Source organism: Ananas comosus, linkage group 7 (genome assembly GCF_001540865.1).
Source record: "Ananas comosus cultivar F153 linkage group 7, ASM154086v1, whole genome shotgun sequence".
Classification (NCBI taxonomy): Eukaryota; Viridiplantae; Streptophyta; class Magnoliopsida; order Poales; family Bromeliaceae; genus Ananas; species Ananas comosus.
The window spans coordinates 188,367-201,783 of record NC_033627.1 but is presented as its reverse complement, the minus strand read 5'-3'; the positions used below and the strand labels follow the sequence as shown (position 1 = coordinate 201,783).

Here is a 13,417-nt window from a genome sequence, read left to right as displayed (position 1 = left end):
ATTTGAGTCAAAAGTAAGAAAGTTTGAGCCCAAGTCAAGCCAAATGGTGTCATTGACTCACCACAACCAAGTTAATTCAGATGCAATAGACAATGGGCCCATTGGCGGTTGGTTATTAATATTAGCATATAATTATAGATTGATCTATTGTACAATTATTTGTCGCTGTCAGCGAAATAGACAAGTAATTATGTAGTACAATTGTATTATTGTTATTATTATTACCATTATTCCTTCTAAAAGTGGGGAAGAGGGTTTAGTTGGTACGAGTTAGCTTTGCCTTCTATGCAAGTTATTCCATCAGTAGATCCAACATCGGATTATTATTAATTATTGCTTAGTTTGTAAGATCCAGTAGTACATCACTCATCGGCAAGAGTTTGATCGGCAAAAATTCGAGAAGTCGAGCACTTGACATATGACAATGATAGACATCGTTCAACTTAGAGCTTTTGTAAGAAGGCTGCTTGTTCAAATAGATTTATTCGAACAAGCAATCTTTTATTCATTTTTTTATTTTTTATTAAATATTTTGATGAAATAGAATAAACTTTTGAAACTTTGGATCCTGCTCTTAGGACACAAGATGTTTACCCCAGCAGAAAAGAATGTCATATCCATAAAAAGTAAGGTTTTTTCGGGCAAAATTTTTTTCATCAGAAGTAGTTTTTTTATTTTTTTTATTTTTTTTTTTTTCATTTTCTGTACGAGAACTACTAGTTCTAGTAAGTGACAAGCCCAAATGTTTAAGAATTCCAGTTCTTTCCAGAGTATGCATGAAAATTCAAATATTTGAGAGGTATATGAAAAAACGCATTCAATGACAGAGCTGTTAGATGGGATTTGTTCTAAAATGCAATATGTCAAGTGGGCCTAACAGGCCCAAAGCAAGGGAATTGGGTTGGGCTCATTTCTTCTGTGCAGAAGCTCCAGACTCTCCCTTACTAAAGAAGAAAATTGTACCTACATACAAAATAGAGACATCATCCCAGGGATTTTCTGCGGAAAACATAAAAGATAAAACAATTAACTTTCGTTTTTCTATTTCTTTTTGAAAGATCAACATTTTTTGACCGAGATAAAAGGAATAACAAAATGCCCACGCCCATTGATTTCCAAAATAAACTATGCTTCCACTCGCCTGCATTTTTGATTACCAATAGTAGAATATTAGGAAACCTCCCGTGCAAGTCTCCACTACGCAATATAGTACAAGTGAATAGCAATTTAAACCACTTGTTTTCTTATCCTCCTATCTCTACAATGATTCTAAATTGTTAAGATGGAAATGCTTTAGCCTACGTACGTTCTCTATATATATGTATTAAAAGAAATTGGCGCCAGCTAGGAGACGGTGAGAGATGGATAATCGCAAGTCTGAGAAACCTTGTCCCGTTGTCAATCCAAGTTGACCTTTCCACCCATAATTTGTTCCTATTCCGTATATATTATTACAATAAAATGTTTTAGTAGGGCAAAGCATTTAGCTGGGAAAATCCGTGGGTGGAGATTTTGGTTGTTGAGAGCATACAACGAAGATTAAGAGCGTTGAAGCGTGCGAATATTTCCAAACTCTAATTAATTCGCGAAAGAGTTTATATTCCGGGGTTGTTCTACCAAACGAATTAACTACTGCTATATATACACCCCTCTAGCCCACACCAAGCTTGCTGGTGTGAGAGATTCGAGTGAAACAGAATACAATACAATAGACAAATAGCTAGTTTACAAGATGTTAGCATGATAGAGGACATGCCCGACAGTTACGAATTGAATTATATATAGAATAAGACAAAAAAAAAATACCGCTGAAAAAAAAAGAAGCATAATGACTATCACAGGAGTAAGAGTCAAATAGAAGTATCAAATAATTAGATAAGCCTGATTCGAAAAATTCTATTACAGTTCCACCACATCTAAATCCTAGTCGATTGTTGCGAGATTTGAGACCCATACGAAGATCCCCAACTTACCTGATCAAATCTAATCTTGAATGTGTGGCGGGTCAAAGGTTAGTCATGACGGTCGATAGGGTAACTTTCTTCAGATCGATCATCATGGTCAAATTAAGCAGTTGCAACCGTACATCCAGCTAATCATCCGACGCTAGTACCTACGATCCTGAGATTTATGATGATATATATATATATATATATATATATATATATATATATATATNTATATATATGACAAAGCTAGCACGCACGTATGCATTATATACAATAAATATGTATTTATAGATAGACCTTTGTGGCCTGCACGTTAGTTTAGGATGAAGCCGCTTAATTATCTGTGGGAGTGGATCTCTCCTACAATATATGAAAGGAGACACGGGTAGAGACTAGAGAGAGAGAGAGAGAGAGAGCGAGAGAGAGAAGAACAGGAGATCATCCACGTAGAGCTGAAGGAGTCCAAAGAATAAAGCTCCACGTACTCTGCAGCTACTTGCTAGATCTCCATCATATATACTAGTTGAAGCAGTACTCATCTCTTCTTAATCTGTAACTCTTTATTAATTAACGCCCATCGATCTGAAGCATTCTTTCATGGGCCGGACCGGCACTCTGAGGATCGCGAGCTTCTGTCTCAATCGGGTGGCGACCCGGGTCCGGTTGCGCACCCGACGGTCCAATCTGAAACCCAATATTAACCCTGCAGCAGTTGATCATGCAGCCGCGCACAGCTCGTACTCCTTCAGTAGCAATAACAGCAATAATAGTGTAGCAAAGCCGGCTGCCGGACGGAGGATCATGGTTGCAGGAGCGGGCTCGAGAGCGGAGGCGAAGGCAGCTCTTGAGTGGGCCCTTTCTCATGCCGTGCAGGGCGGCGACACGGTTGTGCTTCTCGACGTCCTGAAGCTGTCGAAACATGGTCAGTTTGCAGAATTAGTATTGTGTATATATAATTTAGTTCAACGATACGTAGGTTGATTCAAGTAGGGAATGAGAATGACTTCAGTTGAATTCTCCTCTTTCTGTCAACTGCTATTACTTCGCAGGCAATCATAGTCCCCGTGCAACAACAGTCGGTTCGAGGGGCTTTAAGCATCTCCGTGCCTTGAGAAGTATTTGCCAAACAAGAAGACCAGAGGTGAAGTTTTTTATTTATGTGATCTTCTATTGATTTTACTGAGGGGAGCATAAAGATCAAAATATGTGTGAATGTAGCATTTATGTATGTTTTTTTTTTTTTTTTTTTTAAAAAAAAAAAAAGTTGAACTGAAAAATGAAAGGTCCAGAATTTTTCTTACCGATGAATGTGTTGTACAGAGTATAGGAATTATTTCAAACCTGGGTATACATGCGGCATCCGATTAATGGTTGTCTTAAAGTGGAGAAGTCATTTAGTTTCCCGAATTTGTTGGTGTTGATTAATTAGGCTATACTATAAGCTAGCTGCTGCAAATTTGTACAGCTTGGGCAACAGAGGATCTCCATTGCAGGGATGTGACAACCAACCTATAGAAAACAAATATTTTATTCAACAAAATTGTCAGAGTATAAGGAAGTGTTCGGTGAATGGAGACTTTGATTTTTTTATATTATCTCCTTCGTTATTGTTAGGCGAATCTCCACAAGTCAGCATTGTCCTTATCCTCAAAGTGAGAGAAGGGAAAGAGCAATATCATCTCTACACATGAATCATGTACATTCGTAAACCATTAATTATTTTGAGGGCCTGGGTCGGAATCTTATGTTAAGATGTGGTCCGAGTCTGATGGAAAAAGACTAGGCAACATACTCCAATGTGTGGTAATCCCCTTGTGCCACCATATTATACTGATACCACTCTAATAATAAAATGAAGGATCTCACTTTAGAAAGCACGCGTTGCAGTTTCTCACTCCCTACCATAGTAACATGCAAATATCCCTGACGATGCCTAACAGGTCAAAGTAGAGATCTCTTTGGTGGAAGGGAAAGAGCGAGGACCAGCGATCGTCGAGGAGGCGAGGAAACGAGGCATCTCTCTTCTAGTCTTGGGGCAGAAGAAGAAGCGAGCGGCGACGTGGCAGCTGCTGCTGATGATGTGGGCCAGCAAACTGATGCGCGGAAGAAGCGGCGGAGTGGCAGAGTACTGCATACAGAATGCTTCATGCATGACTCTGGCAGTGAGGAGGAAGGGAAGGAATTCTGGGGGCTACTTGATCACTAGCAGGCGCCACAAAGATTTCTGGCTTCTAGCTTAGGCTAGCCATCACCATTTTCGGCTTAATTTTAATTGGATTATTTCTAGTGTATGTAGATAAGAAAGTCTAAAAAGGACTCAAAATGTACTCGCTAATGCATGCATTTGTTGATTTGGTAACTGTTAATAAGGTTAGTATATTCTTCTTCTTTAATTTGTGAGAACGAGAGGGAAGAGGCCCAACATGGCAACACCTACTTATGTAACAAGTGTAAATAAGAAGCTAGAATTAATCACCCAATGCTGTTACTATGGCTCACAAGATGTGGAATATGTGGGTCGATCGGGTTCTTACTCGGAAGGTACTCACGAAGGTAATAATGCAGAACGTACTTACGTTCTCTACTCTATTATTAAAACACACTCTGGACCAGAGCGAGAGAGAGAGAGAGAGAGAGAAAGAGAGAGAAAGAGAGTAGGGGGGGCCTGATGAAGGTAACGATGGAGGAACAGAAGCTCAGAGACGATGACGACGACGACGATATCGAAGATGTCCTCAAGTCTATACTGAAGAAGCTGTGCCAGGTGGTGCATCTCTTGAAGAAACTCCTTGGCTTGGTTGATAAGATGGGCCTGGGCCTTCTCCTCCTGGCGGCACTCGCTCTCCTTTGGCTCTACTATCGCAGCGCCAAAGCGAAGAAACAACGCTCGGAACTGAAGATAGAAGCATCGCCACAAGCTTCGTCCTCCGCTGCTGATGAGGGAAGCAGGAATTGGTTCTCTAAACTGAAACTTCATTTGGATCTAAGACCATAATCTATATATATATATGTTGCTTTTCATAGATGTGTCGTCTCCATACTACGTTTTCAGAACGAATCAATCGGTGGTATATTAATATAATATTGTATCAGCTGATCTATCACTTTTCTCGCAACTCACCATTTCTGATTCTGTTTCCAATTAATTTCCAAATGTTGGAACACTGTTTGTTCTGGATTGAGAAGTTCATTTGCGCTATCAACGCCTCAGCTTATTATATGAAATGAAATGAGATTTTCATCTGCATTTTCTATGACAATTGAATAAAATCTCAGTATAAAAAATGAGCAGTAACACAACGTGGTGGGTAGTCCGGCCGGAAAGAAACAATCGTATTTTCAAAGAAGAGAAAAAGGATATGTAGTTTTTGCTAGCTAAGATCCGATCCCTGAGAGAGCATTGGATCAGTTCTGTACCAACTAGTGTTTTTTTTTTTTTTTTCATGTCTGTCGGAGACCTTGTTGTCTCACTTTGTAGCTGAATTCAAACCCTAAATAAATGAAACGGTAGCATGCTACCTTCTCTCAAAAAAAAAAAGAAAAAAAAACTTAATTTATATGTTTTGATTGAATTTAACTCAACTTTTAATATATTTTCATGTGAAGTAAAGAACCATGCAGAATCAAATTAAACAAGCAAAATCTCACATTTGTCAATGAAAAAAGAATAAAGTCTAATAAAATGCTTTTACCNAGTGCAGTAATGTGTAGGAATTCTTTTACTAAAAAATTCTTGGATGACTCCAAGGCAACAATAGTACTGTAGTAGTGCGGAGTTAAATGTGTTACATGAGCAACTAAAGAGAGCGGTGCCGTCACGGACGGCTCATCTGGTGGCTCCAGTAAAGTGTTTTGGTCACTAATTGTTGCTGGCGATTTAGCTCTTACCCCTTAAAGACAGGGATGATAATGTTGAGTTACTGTTACATAAGTGTCATTTGCGGACAGCAGCGCATGTGCCTGTACCAGAAAAAAGGTTTTTGGCGTTTATTTATTTGAGTTTGCTCACTGCTTGCAGAAAGCAAAAGAAATTGTGCCAGGAGCAAGAGTAGTACTGTGTTAAAAAAGAATCAATCTTATCTAATATTATTTAGTCCTCAGTGATCAACAATAACAGTTCCTTCACATCTCTTTCCTTTCCTCACCAACCTCTAAAAGAAGCTCCCCGTAAAGCATCGTACAATATTTATCGGGGTAAAAAATTATCAGGAAAAACCACGGGCTTTTGAGGCATAAACAGGACTTAAACAAAGTGCTTAATCCATGCCATACTTCAAACATGGCATGACACCTATGAAAAGTGGAAAAATGGAAAAACCTAGTTAGTCCTTTCCATCAGATGAAAAAAGAATTTGAAACAGACCTACTTCATCAAGAAACAAGCGCCGGAATATTTACCCAAAAGGAAAAAGAAAATGCTAGAATATTGCCAAAAGGGCAGAGGTCCACCAGTTAACAGTGCTAGAAAAACAACAGACGACACCAAATTCCAAGAACCTATTCAATCAAGAAAAAGGATGCAGTTTTTCTTTCAAGCGCGAGATGAACTTAAATGTCTCCTCTGCTTTGACCTGCTGGCGAATATCACTTCTGGAGAACCGATCTGGGTGGAACTTCCTCAGAGCTTGCTTACAGGCAGAATTGATCTGGTAAAATAAATATTGTATTCAAGTTAGCATAAACCGGCCTGTGAGTCCGAGGAATTTGGAACTAGAGCATCTTTCAGAAAGCATAAATTAGCCCATATATAATATAATATACCAGCCCAGTTTTAAGCAATTAGGGCCACAGGATCAAAAGCTAGTTTAACCCAGCTACCACTAAGCGGGCTACTTGTGATTATATTGGTACATTCTCAAGATTATATGGGTATTTTTACAACTTCTACTTGATATAACAATAAATTAGCAGATAGATAGAAATAGATAAACACACCTCACGAGGCAAAGGAAAAAGACCCCCTTCAACATGGATGCCTAATTCCCGCAAAACTGAAGCCATGTCTTTGCATCTTAATTCCATTATTTCAAGTTCCTTCCTTACCTCAACACGTATTTGCTCTTTGAGATTTATAGTTTCCTCATCCTGAAAAAGAAATCACAAGAATAAGACATGTATATGAAGAAACATTTAGCATGTGAAACTATCAACAACTGATGGCAGGTGCCAAATTTTAGAAGATAATCAGCGAAATTTGCAAAGTTAATGAAGAACAAAAATATAACTTCCAAACCTTCTTTTGCGATTCACGGATTTCCTCCAACCGCTGCTTTTGCCTCTTTTCCATGTGAAGTAGACGCAAACTTTCAGCTTTTCTTCGCCTCCTCAATCTTTGAGCCTCTTCTGCCTATGATACAACGAGCCTCTTTCAGTACAGGCTATTCACCAAATTGCATTACAAGTACTACACAATCACAATGTATGAAAACCATGTGAAATCAATAGCCCAGTTGTAATCACTTATCATGGTGCTGATCTATAAAAATTTGAAACTTACCTGTGTTGGCAATCACTAATTACGGAGCTGACCTATAAAGTTAGCTTAGATCTTATTGTGGGTGTGATAATGTAAATACTGAAGCTTTAGAAAAATTATCTAGAAACCAAAGCATCTACAAGAATGATCATGTATTCTTGCAAATAAATATTCATACTTCAATTGTACCAATGATAAAAGGAATCACTCACGGCACAGTTTTCTGGGATTTGTCTTTGATAGCTCTATATAAACTTAAGGAGCAAGCTAAACAAGTTTGCTACAACCATTCCACTTTTAAGCCATATTCTTCCCAGCAAAATCTTCCGAATACCTTAGTTGAAAGCGATTGTCATTCATAACATATTAGATATTTATACAGCACTAAGCAAATGAAAACTAATGCCAACTCAACCAATAAGGAAAAGTATAACATATTTATACAGCAAGAAAAAGAAGGGGGGTGGGTTTCTTTTTTTTTGGGGGGGTGNTGGAGGGGGAGCGGGGTGGGGGGTGTGGGAGAGAAGAGAGAGAAACCAACTAGTCAAGAGACAATTTCGAAATATATTAGCCAAACCTGAATTTGTAACTGCCGCTGCCTGGACGCCCATTCTTCCTCTGCAACACGTCTAAACTCAGCAGATTCCTTGTGTTTTTCACGGTCAATAATTAAATTGTTTTGAACATCCAATGTGTTGTCATTCACAGTCAGTTCCATAGGTTTTTCAGAGTGACTAACTAAACCGTTTTGAACCTGAGATTCTGCATTAGAGGAGCAACTCATCTCACCCCTACTTCCGGCATAATGGTGACCAAATGTTTTCTCTAGAATAACTTCCTTAAAGCTAGTTTGGAAGCAATTCTTATTAAGTTGTGATTCTTCTGTTTGCTGATTGTTAGGCCAAGCCTTTCTACTCGTGAATGACTTCTCTTTCTCATAAGCAGCAATTTCAGGACTATCAATGAAATCGTGTGGTAATTGAGAGTGGCACGAAGAATCCAGAAAGATCTCCTCCTCCATTTTCTCAGGATAATTAGCATGACCATTATCAACCCAAACTGATGGTTCACAGGAACAGGCACCCGCGCCATTTAGTTGATTAATATCAGGGGGTTGAGATTGAGTAGAACATTTTTCTGGAATCAGTTCTTCCTTCTGGAAAACAGGTTCATTGTGACTGATTCCTGTAAAAGGATCTAAATTTGTGGCACAAAAAAGAAAATCTTCCATGGGTTCATCAGAAGGGAGATTGTTCTCTATATTATATGAATTGTTTGGACTACATTCAGCAGGTGTTTTGTGATGATGATCAGCATAGGTCTCATTTAAACAACAGTTTTCTTCATTGTTTACTGTGGTCTCATGTGACTGTGTTCCAAGATCAGAAGTCGATCCTGAAAAACTAGTCCAGTCCTCTGAGCTGATCTGAACTCCCTCTGACATCCTTTTTCTTGAAGCAGCTCTCTCCCAGTTTTTACGGATTTCCCCTGATGTGTCATCCATAATTTCACAATCAGAACTGTCGTAGTCAGAACTTTCCACTTCAGATGTGCCAGACTCAGAAGTGCTACCTCCAGATGATCTCGAATCAGGAACAAAATCTAGACCATAGCGATTTCTAGGATAACCATATTTAGGCAACAATTTTGCAGAATAATTTCCATCTTTAACATACATTTGACACTCATCATCATCATCACCATCATCATCCAGCTCTTTTGAGAGCGAAGCACAATTAAACATACGATTCGATGACTTGCTGGTGGAGGCATGATTGGCGGTAGTAGGATTGTCATCAATTTCTTCATCATCATCATCATCTATGCTAATAACATTGTCAGGAGATGTATTCTTCCAAGGGCTTCTAGAAGTAGTAGGTACATGATGGGAATTCTCAGGAGAGTTGATTATGAACACGTCATTACTGCTATCAACATCAATGATCACCACACTTTCAGTACTGCTTTTACACTTGCACTTTCCGAGAGCTCTTCTCCTCGAGTCGGTTCTTGTTTGAGATTGACCCCTCGACATATCTTTTATTACACTAATTGTGCTAGAAAATCTTTGTCTATGAAGATCACTTAGTTAAGAGCGTTTCTCTCCTTGCCAAATTAAACAGCACGACAAACTTGTATAATGCGAATACAGAGTATGTCACACTACTCCATAGACCATTTACATCTGTGAGTTGAAAATCTCAATCATCAGAATGTGTACCTGTCAACGACATAAGGAAAATAACAATGTTAATAGCTAAGGTGGTCAAGAAGAAAGTACCATTACCTACAACGGCAGGAAAGAGATGTTGGGGCATACACAATAACTATTTATAACCAAATTTTGAAAGATTGGATGGAGATTGAAAGCAAGGAATCAACAGAGCAAATTTTATCGGACAAAAATTGAAAACTACGTACTCAGAGTGATAATGAACTATCACATCAGAATGCTTTAACACATCCTGATCATCGACGAGCTACTTATGATAAAATGTAGAAAGGGTAGTCGAAGATTGAAGCAAGAAACCAAAAAGAATAAATTTTTTTAGACAGATAAAAAAGAAAAACTAAAGCACAAAGATGATGACGAAAACCACATTAAAATGCTTAAACCAGCTTGGATCTCAAGTAAAGAAAAGGCATACAAATATGTAACAAACACCTTTTGAATATAGTATCAAACCACTCAGCAGGTTTGGCTTTACATACCCCATAATCAATCAATAGCTGATCAGCAGATGAAGTATTCCTCAACCCAATACCTGCAACATTGGCTAACATGCAGCATAGCGTAGCTACTCGACAACATCCAACTATTAGCAGTTCTTTAAAGCACTAAAACGACAGAAGCCTTTGGCAGTGATTAAAAAATAATGACTTAGGGAACGTTTATAATATATGGTCGTAACAATTTTTTTTTTTTCACTCTCCTCATCAACCACTCACAGCATGCTGAAAAAAATGCTCATGCATCCAAACAAGCCCTTAATTTCCTGCAAATATAACCGAAATGATACCCCCAAAAAGTATCTACCCTCCTGTACTGCAGCCTACCACATAATTCGTTTTAGCAACAGCAGCAATTGACAAACAGATAGGATGAACTATCACGCCCGATAGAATCCAAGACCTAATTACGGCAAAAACGATGATCGATCACGATTAACTTCACAATTGAAAACTAAATTCATCCACCCGACACGAGGATTCTCCATCTTGAAAACTCATTGATAATAATCGAAGAGTAAGATCAAATAGAATATCCAGAGCACCGTGAATCCTTTCACAACAAATTTCGAGCGAATTTTCCTACCGCTAACCGAATCCCATACAACCCTAACCACTCCAGAAGTATTAACCGACCCGGAATTCAATACAGTAGCGCAAAGTGAGAAAGGAAACTAGGGTTTCCGAGTCGAAACCAAATTGGGAATCAAAATTAGAAAGAAAAATCGAGGGGGAAAGGTACGGAACCTGAATCGAAGTGGATCGAAACGCGGTACGAAGATCCCAAGTCCTTTGGCATCGGAGGATTCTCCCCCGCGTGAAGGGGAAGGGAGAGCGTGCGTTCGATTGCTCGCGCTCGCTTGCGTTTGGTGGGGTGTTTGGAGAAACAGGGGGGGTTATGTGCACGGGTAGTATCCGAGCATAGGAAGGGAGGGAATAGGAGGAGCGGAGACTAGAGAGGGTTGGGTCGACGACGATGGCTTCCCCGAGGAGCTCGCGGTGGACCCCAAGCGGGACTCAAACCTACAATTAAATCCGATTAATCAATTAATTTAGCGCGTCGCAAGTCGCAACCCGCAACCGAAGATGGAACGCCAGAACGGTTGGGTTGCGGGCCTTATGGGCTGACTCGTACTCTGTCGTACGCTTGGTTCTTGCGTTTTGTTTGGGTGCTCGGCCCTTGGATTAATGATTCTCTCAATTGTCGCCCCTTGCATTAGCTGCTTTCCCATACTCGAGGATGTAATGTGGGCCGTGCCGGGATGGAATGGCCCACTTTTTCCGGAACAATTCGGGCCAAGATTCGGTCCGGACCAACCCGGTTATTAATCAAGGCCGGGCCGCGGTGGCCCGTTTATACATAAAAGAAGGCTCGGCCCGGCCTCTGGCCCGCCCAGCACGGACTGTGCAGGCCGGGGCGAGCTTCGTGCTAGTCTTCCAGCCCAATTTTTTTACAAAATTTCTTCCACAGTTTTTTTTTCAGAAATTTATTTTCAAAGAAAGATAATTTCTTTTTAAATTATAAATTTGACTTATAACTTTTACTTTACACAATTATACCTAATTTTTTGAAAACTCTTTTATTAAATATTTTTAATATTTTTTATTATTTGAAGAGAAATTGATATTTAAAAAAATAATTACAAAAAAATATAAAGTTTGTATTAATCATATTACATAAAGTTTGTATTTTTTAAAAAATTTATTTTTTTAAGAAAAAGAGTTTAAATTATAACTTTTTGACTTATAGTTTTTAATTTACACAATTATACATAGTCTTTTTAAAATTCATTTAAAAATTTTAAAAATTAAAAAAATTAAAATACAAACAATAAATTTAACTTTTTAATATATAAATATTTTTTAATTTTTGACCAAAATGCCCTCTCTAATAGTCAAATTTTTGAATGTTAGTGAGGGTATTGTGGTCATTTTGATCAATTTTTTTAAAAAAACTTTTTAAACTCTTTTTCGGAAAAAAAATAATAAAAAAATATTTTTTTCGAAAAAAACAGTGCACCCGAGTGCCCAACCCAACGGCAGGCAGACCCTTGGACAGTGGGACTCGGCCACTTGGGTGGGCAACTGGACATGCATCACGCAAACCTATTGCTTAGCTTGGGCCTGGCTTTTGCCAGACCTACAGGCTACAGCCTTCAAACCTTTAAAATAATCGTCATGGCGGCCCGGCAGTTACGGCCCATTTGGGCTGTGCCGTAACGGGATGCGGGCCGGGCCTGCGGGCCGACCCTTCGGCCCGGCACGGATGCTACAGTAGCCATGCCGGGTCATGGCCCGGCCTGCAGTCGTGCGGCCTGTTTTACACCTCCCCTCTCAATAGTCAATAGTTTTATTTTATTATTTTATTTTTTTAATCTTTTCTTTTTCTATTAATCTTTATTTTGCTGTAATTTTAAATATACTCGGGCATTATTTATTTGTGAGACAATTCGAAATGGCTGCTGAAACAAATGTAGCTGCCAAAATGTGAACGCATCGTCTTTTCGTTTCAACCACTTCGAGTCCGATGTCCGCAACGCGCGGCACTTTTCCTACTTTCATTAGCGATGAAAATGCTGCGCTCTCTGACAAAAAAAAAAAAGAGGGAAGAAGGCTCTCAACGGAAATTATACAGCAAATCAAAATATGGCGCGTTGCACAAATTAGCTTCATCTTGACTTTTCTGTTTTGCCATGCATCTTGAGAATTCTCATACACATACACATTTTAATATAATGGGTCGTCCGAGATGTCTCGCTTTTATTAGGTGGTGAGTAGTGGTGATCCTGATTGCCTTCATTGTGTGTGCTCTCCCATGTTTCCCACTGAACATTGCATGCGTCAAGATATGCTCACACTTTTGATTGCTATGATGTTCATCCGATAGCCATTAAAAGTAAAACTAGCCAGTCCAACTTCGACAGCTTGATCAAGTCAAAAATTGGTTTACTTTTGCTTTGCAGAGAGGGCTCCATTAGGTCAAATCAAACAACGCTCAATGAGTCAAAACCCACATTCAACTTAATCTCTCCGGATGTGCCAAAAGGACCACAACTACACGTTTTACTGTCTGTTTCAAGAGATTTAGATTGATAACAATGACAAGACAACAAAAGCGGCTGAAATTATGAGCCCAATCAGCACCCGCTGCCCAATCGCCACCACAAGCTTTGGCACGGCCGCCGCCACCATCACTATGGGGCATGATGGTGGCCAGCGGACCACACTCATGTTGTGCAGGAGAAATAGGCCATTCATATTG

General features: G+C 39.2%; 2 protein-coding genes across 5 annotated transcripts; one reads left to right on the top strand and one right to left on the bottom strand.

Moving 5' to 3' along the window:
- LOC109712626 (universal stress protein PHOS32-like) lies at nt 2,268–5,050 on the top strand. Of its 2 annotated transcripts, XM_020236300.1 has the most exons (4): nt 2,268–2,480; nt 2,662–2,871; nt 2,999–3,090; nt 3,890–5,050. In XM_020236300.1, the coding sequence occupies exons 2-4, from the start codon at nt 2,751–2,753 to the stop codon at nt 4,187–4,189; spliced, it is 513 nt and encodes a 170-aa protein (XP_020091889.1). In that variant the 5' UTR covers nt 2,268–2,480; nt 2,662–2,750; the 3' UTR covers nt 4,190–5,050. The 2 variants fall into 2 exon arrangements, with proteins under 2 accessions (XP_020091889.1, XP_020091888.1); XM_020236299.1 differs by having other exon boundaries at nt 2,268–2,871.
- On the bottom strand, nt 6,007–11,141 carry LOC109712833. 3 transcript variants are annotated; one of them, XR_002216978.1, is made up of 6 exons: nt 10,138–11,141; nt 8,003–9,646; nt 7,183–7,296; nt 6,885–7,034; nt 6,348–6,595; nt 6,007–6,240 (listed from the first exon to the last, which is right to left on the bottom strand). XR_002216978.1 is itself a non-coding variant. In XM_020236603.1 (5 exons), the coding sequence occupies exons 2-5, from the start codon at nt 9,458–9,460 to the stop codon at nt 6,455–6,457; spliced, it is 1,863 nt and encodes a 620-aa protein (XP_020092192.1). In that variant the 5' UTR covers nt 9,461–9,646; nt 10,138–11,141; the 3' UTR covers nt 6,007–6,454. The 3 variants fall into 3 exon arrangements, 2 of the variants coding, with proteins under 2 accessions (XP_020092192.1, XP_020092193.1); XM_020236603.1 differs by having other exon boundaries at nt 6,007–6,595; XM_020236604.1 differs by having other exon boundaries at nt 6,007–6,595; nt 10,903–11,141.